General features: G+C 42.7%; 1 protein-coding gene across 5 annotated transcripts in view; it reads left to right on the top strand.

The window, feature by feature from the left end:
* Positions 1 to 18,748, top strand: part of TPP2 (tripeptidyl peptidase 2) — a 58,276-nt gene that overhangs the window by 25,934 nt on the left and 13,594 nt on the right. For 3 of the 5 annotated variants that reach the window (XM_070380767.1, XM_070380765.1, XM_070380769.1), the window contains 15 exons: positions 431 to 530; positions 801 to 949; positions 2,630 to 2,745; positions 3,262 to 3,430; positions 4,140 to 4,297; positions 4,584 to 4,660; positions 6,589 to 6,695; positions 7,409 to 7,563; positions 10,549 to 10,665; positions 10,898 to 10,998; positions 11,573 to 11,669; positions 12,502 to 12,639; positions 13,937 to 14,181; positions 14,436 to 14,514; positions 16,375 to 16,413. In XM_070380767.1, the coding sequence (XP_070236868.1) occupies positions 431 to 530; positions 801 to 949; positions 2,630 to 2,745; positions 3,262 to 3,430; positions 4,140 to 4,297; positions 4,584 to 4,660; positions 6,589 to 6,695; positions 7,409 to 7,563; positions 10,549 to 10,665; positions 10,898 to 10,998; positions 11,573 to 11,669; positions 12,502 to 12,639; positions 13,937 to 14,181; positions 14,436 to 14,514; positions 16,375 to 16,413 (1,847 nt within the window). The remainder of the gene's footprint in view (positions 1 to 430; positions 531 to 800; positions 950 to 2,629; positions 2,746 to 3,261; positions 3,431 to 4,139; positions 4,298 to 4,583; positions 4,661 to 6,588; positions 6,696 to 7,408; positions 7,564 to 10,548; positions 10,666 to 10,897; positions 10,999 to 11,572; positions 11,670 to 12,501; positions 12,640 to 13,936; positions 14,182 to 14,435; positions 14,515 to 16,374; positions 16,414 to 18,748) is intronic. The other 2 variants (XM_070380768.1, XM_070380766.1) reach the window with 1 other exon arrangement.

Below are 18,748 nucleotides of genomic sequence, written 5' to 3'. Positions count from 1 at the left end.
AGCCACTTTGCAGGGGAGGCTACTGCCAATTTCACGGGTAGAATTTTCTATACCATGGCCATTTAAAAATGAAGATCAATCAACTAATTCCTTTATTTTTCTGAAGTTATATTTTTACAGTTTGAAACACATTTCTCTTTCTCTTTCACGCATACACACACTTTTAGTTACATTATCCTGTTTAGTCCACATAATAGTGCTGGTAGGTATTTTTATATACAAAAGCGCAGCACCTCATGTAGTGTCTGGTATGTAGTGACCTTGCCTGGGTCGTTAAGTTTTTTCACCTTTCCATCTTGTGAGAGAGAACGGTGGTGTCCAGAGAACAGGGGCTTCGCCGGGATCCCACGGCTGGGGGAGCAGTGGGGTTCGAGTCGCGACCCCTGTTCTGTATCCTTCTGTCAGTGACCACATTCCCCGCCCCCCGCAGGTGTCGGCGCCTACGTTTCTCCTGATATGATGGTTGCCGAGTACTCTCTGAGAGAGAAGTTACCTGCAAATCAGTACACGTGGTCTTCTCGAGGCCCCAGGTAGGTTGCGCGTGGAAGTGGAGTGGAGTGAAAGCCGCTCAGTCGTGTCCGCCTCTTTGCGACCCCATGGACTGCACAGTCTGTGGAATTCTCCAGGCCAGAACACTGGCATGGGTAGCCCTTCCCTTCTCCAGGGGTCTTCCCAACATGGGATTGTCACAGCCATTCTGTCCGACTGCCTGGGGGGAGCGCAGGGCTTTGCCCTGAGTTCATTTGCCCGTTGGCCCAGTGCCCACCTCCCTAAGCAGACTCTGCCTTGCTCTCCTTCAGCGCTGACGGGGCCCTCGGAGTGAGCGTCAGCGCCCCGGGCGGCGCCATCGCCTCCGTCCCCAACTGGACGCTGCGGGGCACCCAGCTCATGAACGGGACGTCCATGTCGTCTCCCAACGCCTGCGGGGGCATCGCCCTGGTCCTGTCAGGTGAGGAGCGCCTCCCCGCGGCCCAGCTAACCCCGCCGCAGAGTCTCCTGCTGGAGCTGCGAGTCGTCGGCTCTTCCACATGTTTCTGTCAGTTTAAGTACTCTTAATGAGATAGAAGTGACACGGAGAAATGGATTTTCAAAGTATCATTTTACACTTCGCCTTGCTGTTGTTCAGTCACGGTGGTGTCTGTCTTTGAGCCCATGGACTGCAGCGTGCCAGGATCCTCTGTCCTTCCTGTGCTTCACCTCAGTCCTAGTTGTAAAATCCACGGCTTCCTTGTTTATAAGCTTGCTTAAGGAGGTGTGAAGTGTCTAGACAGTTTCATAAAATAAATTTGATGGCATAAAATAAAGACAAATTGTAGCCATAAAAAGTAATTGAGTACCTTTCTCTTCTTGCAGACAGATATTTTTGTTCTCTAAAGTTCTCAGGGCAAGAAAACGTGGTTGAATTGGTAATGACCTGGCCCACAGTAAAGTGGTGGAGAATCATTTATGGGATCTTAATGGTTTGAACGTGCATTCACTCAGCAAGCATATTTATTGGCTGTTACTGACTATTAAGCTTTATTTTGGCCTGGGGCTAAAGTAGGGAACAAAACATCAAAAAGACCTGCCTGTGTGGAGTTGATATTAAAGTTGGAGGAGGAACAGACTATGAACAAAGTAAAAAATCGCTTCCTTGACATAGTAGAGGGTAGGAAGCGTTGCCATGGAGCCGGTGAACCGGACCATGGGGAGGCGGGACTTTCTAGGTTGATGGGCAGGCGGCTGCATGCTTGACGTGGAGGATGGGGCCATCGGCACTGACTGGGCTCCACTCTCGCTCTACTGTGCAGCCTCTCCAAGCATCTCGGGCTCGCTGGTGCCTCTTGTCTGTGGCACACTATTCTGTCTGCCTGGAATTCCTTTCCCGCCGAGTCTTGGCCCTGTGAACGCCCGTGTATTCCCTGAGAGCCAACCCAGTATCTGTTCTGATGGGAGCATCGCCTCTCCAGATCCTGACAAAATTGTTTGCTTTTTCGGTTGACTCTTAAAGTGCCGTCATGTTCCCATGTTTTTTGGTTCACGTTCTACACTCCTCATGAGTATTTGCATGTTTAGTTCTGGAGAGGACAGGCGTGCCATCTTACTCGCTTCCACCTCAAAACAGTCAACATCAGAAGGTGGGCGGCTGGGTGGCCTCCGCGTCATGTAGACAGTCACCCGCAGCCTCATTGTCCCTGTTGTCGACCAGGAGGCTTGTCAGCAGCCTCCTGGGATCCGGTCTCCAAGGTGCTGATTGGTTGCGTGGGGCCTGAGCATCTTTCTGGCTTGTTTCCGTACCCCTGGTGTACATCCTGTGCGCCCTGGTTGAGACCTTCTGCCAGTGACCATGTTGATTGACCAGCACTGTCTTAAGGAAAACGTGATTGGAATGCCTTTTGGTCCCTGTGCCGAGCCCACCTTCATGCTGTGTCACAGTGGGCATGCGGAAGTTTTCATTGAATGAAGTCGTTGTGTTATGAGTCATACTGTAAAAAAAAAAAGATTAAAAAATGAGTGTTGAGACACAAAAACATTAAAAGCAGAAAACGTACACATTATCCATACTAGGGTGGGGGAGGCTGGGGAAGCGTTTCCAGTAACTGTCTTCTGTAATAAACACTAGTTTCTTGATTTCATCTTTTGATTTTAGGTCTGAAAGCTAATGATGTTAACTACACAGTTCATTCGGTCAGAAGAGCTCTTGAAAACACTGCAGTGAAGGCTGACAACATAGAAGTATTTGCCCAAGGACACGGTATTATTCAGGTATTGTCGTTTGAGAAGCAGGCTGTAGATCAATAGGATAATATTTTAGCTGTTATTGGATAATATCCCTACTATAGTGATTGAGTTTTTCTAATTGTTGACTATATGGCCAGAGTAGTTCTCTGAACCATAAACGAAGAAGGTATGAAAAGAGATTTTATAGTTGAATTTGTGGTGGTAAGATAGAGAAATGTAATTGATGTAAGACATATAGAGAGATGGCAGAGGGCAGCAGGTAAAAGCTGACCAGGCATAATGGCACTTGGAGGATTCCTAGCATCATCACTTGGGAGTAAGAGGGTGAAGTGGAAGGTGAGTCCCGTGGCTGGACCAGGGTTTTGTCCAGTGAGGTAGAACTGTCCTCCTGATGGGCTTTGTCATGTAGTTCAGAGAGGAGAATGTTGAAGCTGACTCTTGCTTGTACTTTGCTATAACTGAAATGAAATGGGTGATTTGCAACAGAAGGTTTTTTTGACCCAACTATGTGTATCTTACTGTTTGTATCCTTTTAATTAGGTTGATAAAGCCTATGACTACCTCGTTCAGAACACATCGTTCACTAATAAATTAGGTTTCACTGTTACTGTGGGAACTAACCGTGGCATCTACCTCCGAGATCCTGTTCAGGTGGCCGCACCTTCGGATCATGGCGTTGGCATTGAACCTGTATTTCCAGAAAATACTGGTGGGTGATAGCCAGAGAGTAAGCTCACATGTTCACATTTTTGGTTTGAATTGTACTGTAATAGAGAGGTGCTGTTTAGGCTGATGTTTTAAAGAGGAGATAGGAATGAACAATGTTAATATTACTGTGCATTTCAGAGCAAAGGGAAACTGATGGCAACTGGGGACCCTGATACAGTGGCAGTTGAGTTAGCAGTGTGATTACAAGAAAATAATAGAATGGGCCTTCAGTCACCTAGAGCTCTTAATTAAATTGTGGATCATAAAGCGTCAGATGCCTTTTCTTTCCCACCTTTACTGCTTGAGTGTAAGAGCCAGATTTTGGTTGCAGAGTGGGAAAATCAGAAGCAACCAGGGAGAAGCCCAGCTCAGTGAATGTAAACAAGACTGTCGTGCCTGTAAATTAGGAGTCTCTTAGATTCTGTTGACTGCACGCAGTATGAGAAAACAGCGCTAAACGCCTTATGTTAAGGTTGTGGCCGTGCTGGGTAGGCGTGTGGATGGACCCCAAGCACCAAGCGTGCTGAAACACGTGTGAGGGAGGCTGTGTGACTGGTGTGTGTGGGCTGTGCTTGGGGAGCCTGTGCCTCCTACATTTTATAGCCAACGGTGCTTTCCTGCTGCTGAATGTTCTTGAGAGACTACAGAACGTTTTAAAATGGAAGAGGAAAACAGAGCTAATCTTCACTTTTTGTTTTTTTTAATGCCAGAAAACTCTGAGAAGATATCCCTCCAGCTTCATTTAGCCTTAACTTCGAATTCGTCGTGGGTTCAGTGTCCCAGCCACTTGGAGCTCATGAACCAGTGCAGACATGTAAACATCCGCGTGGACCCCAGGGGCTTACGGGAAGGACTGCATTACACGGAGGTACGGCCTGTGTGCCTTTGCTCTGCCTTCTTTGCACTGTGCAGAGTGTTTGTGTGGCAGACCGTTTACCCATTAGTCTGAGTTAGTCAAGGCTTGGCCTGCATGTAGTTGTTCAGGCTGTTTGCCATTGATATGTGCTGTGACATCAGAAAATTGATGCTTTTACTTAGGACGTTTCACCTTTAATATGAGATTAATTTATTCTGTGAGTAGGTCCACCTTCTTTCATTCTCTCCTTTTAAAGAAGCTTCGTTTGTGGATACTGACACTTAACTCTTTTCTCAAGGTATGTGGCTATGACATAGCGTCGCCCAACGCAGGTCCTCTGTTCAGAGTCCCCATCACCGCGGTCATCGCAGCAAAGTAAGTGCCCAGTCACCAGCAGTGTGCTGTTCGTGTAAGTGTGAGGTGGCTGTTCATGGAAACAGGCTGAGCTTGTAAAGGATCCGCAGGCCAGAACCAAGGAACTGGGTTTTAGTTCTGCTCCTTGCTCAGCATCCAAGATGGCATGTGGTCGGTCAGCTGCTCCTGTTCACAGGGAGGAGGATTAATGGCGTCTGCCATCTGCCCTCCACCAGGGTGACGGCGCCCTCCCGACCGCCTGGGCTGGAGGCCTGAAGCCTCTGCAGTGTCCTGACAGTGATTTTGTCCCCTCCCACCCCGACCTTGCCACCGCTACCCCCATCTCTGGAATCATATTGTCCCCTGGTTCTTCCGCATTTCTAGTCCCCTCTGTTTCCAGGCTCTTCCCTTCTCATCTTGCCTTCCACCCCGGACTGAAGGGTCAGGTCTGATCATACTGCTTCCGTATAAGGTCCTTTAGCATCTCGCCCGAGCATCCTGCTCTGCAGTTGGCCAGCGGTGGTCCTGCAGAGCCCGTGTCTCCTGCGGCTCCATCACCACTTTGTACATTCCCACGAGCTCACCAGAGCTGACCTTTCCGCTGTCTCCAGGACGGGCCTGTTTGCACAGCTGATTCTTTGCGTTAGGCCCCTGTCTCCTAACCCAGCGACCAGGCAGGTTCCCGGTCATCCCCAGCTGAAGGGAGTCCTTCCTTTCTGCTGCTTCTCGCTTTTACACGCCCGTGGTTTAGGCTTGAGCCAGTGTGCTGTCATTTTTAATTGACCCCATTTGACTGTGAGCCCACAGAAGACTCAGGGCCTGCATCTTATGTAATCCCACATGGAGCCCACTGTACAGAACAGACAAAAAAATGGTCCAGTACAGGAAGGGGAAGACCGAGATGGGAGTTCTGGAAACTGGGAAACGTGAGTTAGCACTTTCTTTTGACTTAGTTGCATAGTAATATTTAACATGCAGTAGGTCTCAGCCTGTATGAAGCATAGAATGAAACAGAGATAACTAGTGACACAGGTGAGGAAATGCAGAACGGTTAAATTCTCAGCCGCGTTTTCCCTGCAAGTCCGACAGGAACTTACTAGACGAGGTAACGTGTAAGATTCAGGAATCGGCCAAGACCTCTTCTCCTGATGGAAGCTGTCTGGGACCACTCCGCACAGATGAAGCACTTTGCATCTTTTCCACCAGCACTCCCCGCCTCCCAGAGCATGCTGCGTTCAGCATCTCTGCTGGGCGCTCTGTCCCACGGGACTGGCCGAGGAAAAGGAAAACAGAACATTCACTGCTGCGTCTGTAGCTTCTAGTAGCTGTGCCCCCGATGGAGTAGGCACTCACTAAATGTTCGTCACACTGAGTAGAGTTAGTCCTTAGTGTCTACTTTAGCTTTCCAGTGTGGATAAGTAAACATTTGACTTTGGGGTTTCCCTGATCCTTTTTAAAAATCCTATGAAAGTAGTTTTCTTCATACTGTGTCATTTCTGGCATGGGTGCATTTTGAAGCTACAAAAGGGATTAAATTTAATAGCAGTTTCAGAGGATAAGACAGTATCAGAGTCACAAAACATTGCCTTTGATTTTAGCATTTTAGACTCAAAACAGTCCAGATTCTGGTTTTTGGAAAATTATGTGGATGTTGTAGAATTCCGTTAACAACAGCAACAAAAAAGAACTGTGTGTCTGGGTGTATTATAGACAAATTATAAAACGAATAAAAAGCAGAAAAATCATCTACACTGGGCTCCCCCCAGTTCTCTCTGCTGAAGTGTTGCAAAGATGAGATGATACTGTGCATACCGTTTTGTTCCCAGCCTTTAACTTCCTGTGTTCATTTCTCAGGAGCTGTTGAAATCTAGAGTGCCAGTTGGTTTACAATATGAAGCCCTTTTTAATGAGAGTATCATGTTTAATCATTAATTTTTATTAATTTTTAGAGTAAATGAATCAACACATTATGACCTAGCCTTGACAGATGTACATTTTAAACCTGGTCAGATTCGAAGGCATTTTATTGAAGTTCCTGAGGGTGCAACATGGGCTGGTAAGTAAAATTAAAGTCTGTCTTGCCCATTTGTCTTTTTTTGTTTTTTGTTTTTCTTTTTTTTTTGCTTTTTTCTTTAACTGGAGGATAATTGCATTACAATGTTGTGTTGGTTTCTGCCATACAACAGCGTGAATCAGTCAGGACACATGTCCCCTCCCTCTTGAAACTCCCTCCCACCACCTGCCCCCCCCATCTGTATGTGGATTCTGAAGGCCAGAGCAGATAAACCAAGGGGGAGAGATTAGGAAAACTTATCAGTGAAGTTGAATAGAGGGAAACTAATGGAACTTTGGCATGGTAACAAACAGAGGTTTCTAAAAGTAAAGTCCTCTTTATCAGGGACTGATTGGCTTTTAGCTAAAGTAAGAGAAAAGGCTGAACTTAGCAACAGAGGAGGAAGAGATTTTTAAAATACCCCAGCTAGGATAATTGTGTGTCCATCTGTGGACCGCTTCTGTTTCATGTTCTTTGTAGCATAGCGGTTGCTCACTTAAATCCTGATTTGTTTATTTTCCATAGCTAACTTTCCTACCCTCTCATCTTAATTAATATTCTGTCAATTCATTGTTTTTAAGGAAATATGCAGGTTTCACTTGAATGTATCATTTTATTCTTGATAGCTGATTCCCCTAATGTAGGCGTAGGCCTTACGGAATTTGTGTCCCTTTGAAACCTGAGTGACAGTGTTGCCTCTTGCCTTCTCGCCTCAGAGGTCACCGTGTGCTCCTGTTCTTCTGAGGTGTCTGCCAAGTTCGTCCTCCACGCAGTGCAGCTTGTGAAGCAGAGAGCGTACAGAAGTCACGAATTCTACAAATTTTGTTCCCTTCCAGAGAAGGGAACGCTCACTGAAGCTTTTCCAGTCTTAGTAAGTTTTAATTAACAGTCTGAAATCCTAAAACTGTTTTCCATTTGTCTTTCGTGTGAGCTGTTGTTACTCAGTCGCTAAGTCGTGTCCAATTCTTTGTGACTGCAAGGACTGTAGCCCAGCAGGCTCCTATATCAATGGGATTTCCCAGGCAAGAATACTGGAGTGGGTTGCCACACCCTCCTCCAGGGCCTCTTCCCAACCCAGGGATTGAACCCAAGTCTCCTCCTTGGCAGACAAGCAGGATTCTTGACCACTGAGCCACCTGAAAGCCCTTGGTGTGACCTAAGACTTAAGTATTTTGATTTGATTTGGTAGTTTGCATTCAGAGCACTCTGGGCCTGTGTGTTTTATTAATGCTGAGTAATGTCAGAAGATAGGTCATCTTACTAAGGCACTTAAGACCAAGTGAAGACCAAGTGAGGTAAATACTAATCTCTCTAACTCCTAAATAATTTAGTCAAAAGAAAGTTCTGGTATGCTAGATGCTGGCACTTGACAAAGTGGACCCTGGTTGAGATTGTTTTCTCATTGTATGGTAGACTATTTCCATATTTAAGACTTTTTTATTTACTTTAGTCATTTTATTACTGCCCTGTTGTTAAGAATCCATGAGGTTAATTTGCTCTATAGGTGAAAACTGCCACTCCTTCCTACAAATTACTTCAGTGTTGCAGATTTCCACACTTAACCTATAGTGTGAGAAATGGGGGCTTCCTTCTAGAAGGGGAATACACTGGTGACCTTCTTCAAACTTGCTACCTAGTGTTTTGAGTTGGATCCCTTATCTTTATCTCTTCTCAGAAGATAAGTGATGAGAAGATAAACTTTCACTTGTGTTCTTGTATGTGTTCACTTTAGTCGCACAGTCGTGTCTGACTCTTTGCAACCCCATAAATTGCAGCATGCCAGGCCTCCCTGTCCATCACCAACTCAGTAATATGATTCATCTTTAAACTTTCTAGTGCAAAGAATGTTCAAACTACCACACAATCGCACTCATCTAACATTGCTAGCAAAGTAATGCTCAAAATTCTCCAAGCCAGGCTTCAACAGTATGTGAACCACGAACTTCCAGATGCTCAAACTGGATTTAGAAAAGGCAGAGAAACCAGAGATCAAATTGCCAATATCTGTTGGATCATGGAAAAAGCAAGAGAGTTCCAGAAAAACATCTATTTCTGCTTTATTGACTACACCAAAGCCTTTGACTGTGTGGATCACAACAAACTGGAAAATTCTTCAAGAGATGGGAGTACCAGACCACCCTACCTGCCTCTTGAGAAATCTGTATGCAGGTCAAGAAGCAACAGTTAGAACCAGACGTGGAACAACAGACTGGTTCCAAATTGGGAACGGAGTACGTCAAGGCTGTATATTGTCACCCTGCTTATTTAACTTATATGCAGAGTATATCATGAGAAACACTGGGCTGGAGGAAGCACAGGCTGGAATCAAGATTGCCGGGAGGAATATCAATAACCTCAGATATGCAGATGACACCACCCTTATGGCAGAAAGCAAAGCAGAACTAAAGAGTGTCTTGATGAACATGAAAGAGGAGAGTGAAACGGTTGGCTTAAAACTCAACATTCAGAAAACTAAGATCATGGCATCTGGTCCAGTCACTTCATGGCAAATGGGAAACAATGGAAACGGTGAGACTTTATTTTCTTGGGCTCCAGAATCATTGCAGATGATGACTGCAGCCATGAAATTAAAAGACGCTTGCTCCTTGGAAGAAAAGCTTTGATCAACCTAGACAGCATATTAAAAAGCAGAAACATAACTTTGCCAACAAAGATTCATCTAGTCAAAGCTATGGTTTTTCCAGCAGTCATGTATGGATGTGAGAGTCGGACCATAAAGAAAGCTGAGCGCCGAAGAATTGATGCTTTTGAACTGTGGTGCTGGAAAAGACTCTTGAGAGTCCCTTGGACTGCAAGGAGATCCAACCAGTCAATCCTAAAGGAAATCAACCTGAATGTTCATTGAAAGGACTGATGCTGAAGCTGAAACTCCAATACTTTGGCCACCTGATGTGAAGAACTGACTCATTGGAAAAGACCCTGATGCTGGGAAAGATTGAGGGCAGGAGGAGAAGGGGACAACAGAGGATGAGATGGTTGGATGGCATCACTGACTCGATGGACTTGAGTTTGAGCAAGCTCAGGGAGTTGGTGATAAACAGGGAAGCCTGGTGTGCTGCAGTCCATGGGGTCACAAAGAGTCAGACATGACTGAGAGACTGAACTGAGTACACTGATTACTAGAAAATTGAAAACTCAGTATCCAAGGAACAGCTTTTGTTTCTGATTTTTTTAATAAAAAGAAAGAAGGGAGGGACCATAATTTCATTTGACCATGGTTGCCAGGCAGCTCTGAGCCCAAGACTACTACCTGTGACTACTGAAAATTCCTACACAGCTGTCATACCCCTTCTCTTGCCATCGTTCTTAATGATTTTTCCTTTGGTCCTGTTTTTATTCTGGTTGTTTTCACTGTTAATTTATTATATGTACTTGGAAACCGTCTCAGATCTCTTACAACAAGCAGTTTAGGATTATGGGTAGATAACTGTGTATTTAAATACCTGTGCTCTGTCTCTGCAGCTGATTTGGGTAACTCCAGGCGTAGCTAAAATCCCATGGACGGAGGAGCCTGGTAGGCTGCAGTCCATGGGGTCGCTGCAGTCCATGGGGTCGCTACAGTTGGACACGACTGAGCGACTTCACTTTCACTTTTCACTTTCATTCACTGAAGGAAATGGCAACCCACTCCAGTGTTCTTGCCTGAAGAATCCCAGGGACGGGAAGCCTGGTGGGCTGCCGTCTATGGGGTTGCACAGAGTTGGACATGACTGAAGCGACTTAGCAGCAGCAGCAGGCGTAGCTAATAACAAGATTCTTGGAGTTTTCTCTCTGTGCAAATCTGTTTGTATTTTGTGATTCACACATTTACAGTATGTTTCATTTTTCTCTGTAGGGTGGGAAAGCAATCGAGTTTTGCATTGCTCGCTGGTGGGCAAGTCTCAGCGATGTCAACATTGACTACACTGTTTCTTTCCATGGGATTGTATGTACTGCTCCACAGTTAAACATTGTAAGTTCACCTTTCCATCATTTTCAAGGTCAGTTATGCATGTCACTGTGAAATAATGTCGATGGTTAGATTTAAATTTTAATGGGGACATTACCTATGTTCAGGAAATAGCAATAGTCTTTTTTAATGGGTGCTTACAAACTTTGACACATTTATTTGAGGTTTAAGTATTTTAAAATGTAGTTCATTTTCAGTAAGTTGGAGAAACTAATTTGATAAATATCCTTCGTAGCATGCATCAGAAGGAATCAACCGTTTTGACGTGCAGTCCTCCTTGAAGTATGAAGACCTGGCTCCCTGCATAACTCTGAAGAGCTGGGTGCAAACACTGCGGTATCTTACGTGCTTCAGGGCGACAGTGTTGGGTTTCAAGGGGGTGGGAGGGCCCTCTGCGCTCCTTGGAAAGGGTCTTTTTTTTCCTTAAGTCACATGAAGGCTGGAGATGAAAATTCACTGCATGACTTTCCAGCCTAGAAAACTGGACAGGTCTCTGGGGAGACCTTACGTGACATGCACCTGGAGCCCTCGGGGGCACCTGACAGGACCCACCCTGTGACGAGGGCAGGACTGTCTGCGTTCAGACCTGTCCTTCAGCCCCATTAAGGATCATCACGCTAGTACCAGGATCTGATTACATTAGGACTCTTAGTTGGTAGTTGAAAATGTTTTTATCATGAAAAGGGTGTTACCTTTTTAATGCTGCAGAGTTTTAACTTTGTGTGTTTCTGTGGTTTGGTCAATAAAGAATTATGTAAGTTAATGATTAAAGTGTTATAAAATACACTGGGAAGGATAGTGTCCAGGAATGCTCATTTATCAGTTATTGTGATTTGCCATAGTTTTCGCTGCTTATAGTTTTTTCTCATTGAAATGAACCTTTGACTCTTATGCAATTGTCTGATTACAGCCCACTGAGTGCAAAAACAAAACCTTTAGGATCGAGAGATGTTTTGCCAAATAATCGTCAACTTTATGAGATGATCCTGACTTACAACTTTCATCAAGTAAGTGTTTGTGTGATCAGGTATACCCTTGCAACAAATTTCTGTGTTTTTATAAATCATAAAAAAGGGAAGGACAGTGTGTTCAATGGGGGTGTGTGTGTATACATACATATATATGAAATAGAATCAAATAAATAACACTGGCTAGTTTAGAATTATTCTTTGGGAAATTATGATATAAATGATGTAAGCACCATTCAGATCTGAAGTCACAACTTCTTACTTCGTGGCGACCTGACCTTTGAGTCTTAGTTGTCGTCACTGACATCTGTCCTCCGGTGCCTGTCCTCTGGTTCAGTGTCTTGTCGAAGCCACCTGCCTTCTGATTAGGAAACTGGGCCTCTTTGCTCTCTGTGTTGACACAGTGAGATGTCAGAATGGCTCCTTGGTTGAATGGGTGGTAAAGGTAGTTGAGATGAGCATAAATGTCAGATCGAAGTTTATGGAGAATCAGTAAGATTTTAGTAAAACTCTTATTGAAGCATAATATGAGCTACCGCTGGGGAGAGGTTTGATACTGGTGGATTGTCTAATTTCAACCTTATAAATATATTTGTTTTATTAAAAACCAATGAATTAAGCATCCTAAAGAATACATATTGCTTTATAAATGAATGCAGTTACCTAGGTTTGTGTTTTTTAAACCTTGTAAAGGAGAAATACGTTTTTTTAGTCCCTAAATACTGAGTGTTCTGCATTTTTAAGATTGGTTACCTCAATAAAATGTGTTTGATACTTTTAATGTAAGTTTCATCGATAACAGTATTACAGATCTGTTAGAAATCGTATAAACCATTTCAAGTAATCATTCTTTTTTTTTTTTTTTTTACAGCCCAAAAGCGGGGAAGTGACCCCCAGCTGCCCGCTGCTCTGTGAGTTATTGTATGAGTCAGAATTCGACAGTCAGCTCTGGATCATATTTGACCAGAACAAGAGACAGATGGGCTCCGGCGACGCGTATCCTCATCAGGTAGGAAGTGGGCAGTGATTTTTAGAATTCACAGAAGCCGTTTCCTGAGCCAGTGAAGCCCGGATTCTTGCTCTGGTGACGTCCCTGCTTTGTGATGCGTGTTCAGTGCTTGACACGAGGCTGGCAGCTCCTCTGTCTGCTGCAGCTGCACAGCTGCACCTTTGGGCTCCGTCTGGCTTTGGGTCAAGAGGGGCCCAGAAGGACGCTCACGGACACTGGCTGGCAGAGCCTTTCATTATTCTCCTTCCGACCCTGTGCTCACTGCCATCTGAATGCTGAGAGCAAACCATCAGGATACATGAGCACTGAAAAGTGGTCCCAGGTCTGAACTGGATCTGAGCACCTGTCCTCAGGTTATTAGAACTCTGAGATGTGTTCCTTGTCGGCGGGCTGAGTACTGATCACTGACTGTCCGCCAGGTGCTGTGCCTGGCACTGTCGTTTGGAAGGAAAACAGTCTCTTAATCCTAGCATTTATAAGAATTTTATCCCTGATTGAAATGTTATGACCAAGAAATTACATACTTCCTGTAACATTAATAATTCAGTGCTAAATAGTAAAAATAACCTCTGTAGGGTTTCAGTCACTTAAGGAATGGTTTCCATTCTCATCACGGCGAGGCCAGGCACGTGTCCCGAGTGCGGACGGGTTACTATTGCAGCCGCTCCTGCGGTTGCTTTAGTCTCAGAAGAACCTGTTGGTACAGAGAGGACAGTGTTCCATCCTCTTGAGCAGCTTGACTGGATGGAGCACAGTGCTGAGTAGATGCATATTCCTTCATGTCCACGGGCTCCCGTTTCTGCTGTCTGCAGTAAGCGGGGTGGCGTGTTGGATGTAATCCAGAGGTTACCAGTCGTGTGTATGGAAACAAGCGTCTGTGTCTGTCTGCGATATTACACAGCACCTCAGTTTCGCTCATTCTCGTGTTGTTTTATACGTGCCTATGAAGACCCATGAACAGGGAGGTCATTGCCTTTGAGTGGAGACGGAGTCAGCTGAGAGCGTAGGAGTAGCCTGTTGTTGTAGGAGGCACAGGGCTCCAGAGCCAGAGCCGCCTTCAGCTCCCTGATTCTCTACTCTGCACGTGACCCGGCCAGGTCACGTGACGACTCTGGCCCTCACCCTTGCTCACCTGCACAGTCGGGATGTTTTGCCCGTGTAAATGGGTGCGTCGTAACGTGCCCTGTGCGTCGCACACTGAGCGCTGTGTAAGGGGGCGTCTACTGTCAGTCCCCTAGGTGATGGCTTTCGTTCATGTGGCTCAACTTCACTCTTCCCAAATACTTTTCTTTTGCAGTATTCCTTGAAACTGGAGAAAGGAGATTACACAATTCGACTGCAGATCCGTCACGAGCAAATCAGTGATCTGGAACGTCTGAAAGATCTCCCATTCATTGTTTCTCATAGGTTGTCTAATACCCTGAGCTTAGATATCCATGAGAATCATAGCCTTGCACTTCTAGGAAAGAAGAAATCAAGTAACTTGACGTTACCCCCCAAATACAACCAGCCGTTCTTTGTCACTTCCTTACCCGATGACAAGTAAGTGATAACATGACTTGCTTTCAGTGTCTGTCTGATTCTCTGTGGTCTTTAAAGTGCTAGTTTATTGCCTGAGGCTACACTTAGACTGCGTTGTCATGCCCCTTTAGAGATAAGTTATTTCTCCCTTTGGCTTTTGAAATCTTAGCCAAGGGGATCGTTTCAGGATGCAGTTGTTGTGATGTTTCCCCCTAATTCCCCTTGTGAAACTCTCTCTTTTGTTCCTCTTCTCCTCTTTTGAATCTTCCGATTAGAGTACCTAAAGGGGCCGGGCCTGGGTGCTACCTCACAGGATCCTTAACGTTGTCAAAGACTGAACTTGGGAAGAAAGCTGTAAGTAGTTTTTTTGTTTTTTTTTTAAATTGAAATTGCCTGTTCTAAAATTTCCTTTTCTTTAAAAATGGAAATTAATTCCACATTACAGTAAAAGAGAAGATCTCTCTGGAAAATGAAATTTAATAGTTTTTTTCCCAAGTTATTAGTAAAGGTTAATTAATGTTTGGTTGTATTTTTATATATTTAGTATTCTTTTTTCCCAAGTCTAAGTTCTTGGGCCTTGAACCTGTCCTCTCTTGCACGGTTACTGTACTTGAACTTCCCATGAAATACATAGATCCAGATTAAACTTGTCTTAAGTGAATGGGATGTTTAAAATTAGAGAATTTATTGAGTTTTAAGAATGTAGTATTGTGGATACAGGGAAAAAAATCAGATCTTCTTGGGTGACTTCTAAAAACCAGTCAGAACAATTATTGCTAATAAGCAGTAATTTTCACTTGCACAGATCTTTCTCTTATGGGAATTTTGTGTAATTGTAGAGATAACTGCAAGATTCTTCTTTTGGTGTTGTAGTTTCAAAATTGCGCCTCTTGTTAAAAACATATCTGGTTGTTATATTTTAGAGGTAAATGTTGGGTTTGATGGTATCTGTTTTGCTTTCCATCTGTTTTCATTACAGATTTATTGTGAGAACAGTGTTTATTATGTGGGTATATTTCCTTTTGTCCTAAAGTCATTTCATCTCCATGCCAATAAAAGTTGTCGTTCTTAACAATTTTACATTTCTCTTCAGCTTTAGTTCTTACAAAGTAAATCTACCACTTAATTCTGGAATTTATGAGTGCTGTTATCAAAATGAATAGATCTCAAACATCTTAACAAGTATGCTCATTGATTTTTTAACCACTGTTGAACCAAAGATGGTTTATTTGCTAACAGAGAAGTGTCATCAGTTGTGACTTTTGTCCTTAGGAGTTGTTTTCCCTAACATTCCTTGAGTCTTACTTCAGTTCATACTATTTGCTTATGTGTACTTTAGTGTAAGTTATAAACATTCAGTGTAATGTGCAGTGAATCCGTAGTTTCTGGAATTCATAGATGCACTGATTTTGAGAAGTCCTAGTAGTCTTTTTTAGGGAGATTTCATTTTCCGGTAAGGGAAACATTGCTGCCTCTGCTCTGGGGCCTCACCAGCGAGGCTTCTCATCCAGACAACTCTTCTGAAGTGTCCGCTGCCTGTAATGAGTAAGGCAGAAGAGTATTGTGATCGTGGAAGTTCGCTTTTAGCCACTCAGAGCTCTGCTTCCTGGCTGTATTCTTTAAGAGGCCATTGTGAAATTAAATTGTAAGCAGACGGGATTGGCTGTAGTTATTACTTACAGGGTAGATTTTCTTGAGGAATCCTAAAGCCATAGAGTTAATTGTCATTCGCAGCACATTGTTTATTTCATCTGACCTCAGTCTGGGCCTGCGTTTCTTAAACTTTGGGCGGTGGCGAAGGTAACTGTGGTCCGTGTTGCTCCTCCCTGATGCTCCCAGTCACCTCGAATGATGCTGTCCTAGCGCCTGGACGTGTGTGCTTGCTGTGATGTCCTTGAAAATCCGGCTCTGAACCGTCAGCTAACTTTTAACGTCTTCAAAACTGTTGTGATAACTGATGGGATTTTGCTTTACAAATTGTTGCAATACATTGACCCTTAGGAATAACATTTTTGAGTGCACTTTTATTCCCAAAAAACACAATTCAAGTGGCGGGATTGCTTTCTTTAAAAGCCTGCCATTTTGGTGACAGACCTGACCCTTCTAAGACACATCCAGGTAGAACGGAAGCTGGACGAGAATTAGGCAGAGGTGGTGTCACCATCCTGTGTAGATTTTGCATGTTTTCTTACAGAATGTCCTTCTAACTCCCAGGGGCAGTCTGCCGCAAAACGACAAGGAAAATTTAAAAAGGTACTGATTGTCAGTTCTTTACAAAGATGTCTTAAAGCCTTATTTGCATATTAGTTAAACTTCTTTTTCTGTCACTATTATCTTTTTAAAAAAATCTCTCCCTTAGTTTCCTTTCTTTGAGTTCTGCAGTATAATGCTTTTAGCTTATCAGTGTTGACATACTGCTCTCTGAAATGTTGTTTCCTGCCATAAATTTCTTGAAGACCCCTGGTTTATTTGTGTATAGAGAAAATTCTAATACTATTCATTTCGTACTCTACGTAACCAAGGAATAATACTTGAACTTTTGAATTTCTAAAATCATATAGAGAGATGAATGTGTTGTGTTTTTTTTTTTTTAGCTATATATGACAAAGTTATTTTTAAAGTCTAAAGACATTTCTTAAGTGGGATGATTTGATTAATAAAATATTATTAAAATATTTAAAGTGAAGTGTATTTCCTGCCCTTGCGTCTTCTTAGTTCTAGAAAGGCAGAGACAAAAAGAGCAGCAGGTGTAGCAGGAACAGGAGTTAAGAACTGTTGGCCCCAAATTAAAACTTACACTGAGCACGAGCAGACCTTAAGACCATAACTAGTAAGTGACCTGACCTGCTCCCCTGCTGCTTTTTAAGACAGTCTCTGACTGGCTGCTGGAGCGAAATTTAACTTGAAAAACTCTCCTTCAAGTCTACTTTAGAGAAGAGGACCTGCTGACATCATGCATTGTTGTAGAGATGTATGGCTCAGGCAGTAAGTACTGCAGGGTGAGAGTTAGTGCTTTGAGATAGAAACAAAAGATAATGCTGTTTCTAGTGATCTAGAAAATTCATAGTGATCTGAAAATGGGGTTCACCATTTTATAAAAGATCAATTGTCTTTATTAAAATGACTTCTGAAATTCTGTATTACTATGTGACGGTAAAGACTGTTCAAACAAAATGCACCACAGGGGGATAAAGGAACATTGTCTTCTCTGAAGACCACATTCCTCAGCTGAGCATCTTGACCCATTGGAAGGCCCTGCCGATTCATCCAGTGGAACTTAACCAGCGTTAAAACAAAAACAGAAGGAAACAAAGTGTCAGTTCATCAGGCTCACAAAACTGTAATTTCATTTTGTGTGTAGCTGATCTTTGATTCATTTTGAAAACATCCTGAATCCTGAAAGCCACTGCTTCAGAGAATGAGGGCGGGCATTCTCTGCCTACTCAAAAGACGGTGCACGTCTCAAAGGCAGAGCGGGTGTTTTCTTCCTGTTGTGTAGTCTGGTTGGTCTTCGGGAGTTTTGGTGAATTTTGTTAGTATTAGATTACTTGAGATAAGAAACTATCATATGAATAGAAACCTTATTCCTGTGGTTAGGAAGCTTCTAGAGCTGATAGTTGGAGTCACCGCCTCCATTTCTCCCACGTCTTCAGTGCAAGTGCATGGGACACTCTTATTTTAAAAATAATCATTTTTATAGTTTTCTAATTGCATTACAATGATAAAATTATATATATAATATAATTACATAATATAAATTTATATAAATTATAATTTCATATTATATATTTTATATAAATATATAGTTTATATTTTAATTATATATTATAAAATTTTATATATATATAATTTATCACCTGAACAAAATACCAACTTTTTGTACATAATCTTCAGTGGATTTGTCCTCTGGGTCTCGGTGACTTTTGATTTGAAAATGTATGCTACCCATTTTTAAGTTCATTGTAATGTGAAAGAATATAGTTAACATCATAAATAGCACTCAAATATGATATTAGTTTTTAAAATAGCTATTGTACTTTGTGTGAAGATATTAAAATTTTGAATTTATATTTTTTAAGTAATTTAAGAGATAAAGGTATTATGTTTTGAACCAGAATTTAAATGGTGGTGTGTTTTATTGTCCAAAGAATAGTTACTGATTTGGCAGATAGGTTTGATTTTCTAACTGTTGATAAATTCAAACACTGCTGAAATTCTTTGTGAATAGCTGGAGTGATTGTTTTTCTTTAAAAAAAGGCTTACTATTGTCTGCTGTAGAGAAACTTCTAGCATTTCTGCTCTGAACAGTCTTTTTTGACTGTCTTTTTAAATCATAATCAAGATTTCTTTTGATTTAATGGTATAAAATTATTTCTGTTAAATTGACCCTATACTAAGCCCTTTAGAAGTTGAGTTGTAAAAATATGTTTTGACAAAAAGAACAGATGACCATGATAAAATAAATAAAAAATAACTTTTTTTTTTTGGTTGGGGATTAAAACTGCCATGTCCATAATATTTAATAATAAAAAGTAGTGCTTGTCTTGAACTTTTGTTATAGGACAGTGTTAACATTTATAATTACTAA

This window comes from Bos mutus, chromosome 12 (assembly GCF_027580195.1).
Source record: "Bos mutus isolate GX-2022 chromosome 12, NWIPB_WYAK_1.1, whole genome shotgun sequence".
Lineage (NCBI taxonomy): Eukaryota > Metazoa > Chordata > Mammalia > Artiodactyla > Bovidae > Bos > Bos mutus.
Note: the sequence above shows the minus strand (reverse complement) of the source record. Positions and strands in the feature narration are given on the sequence as shown.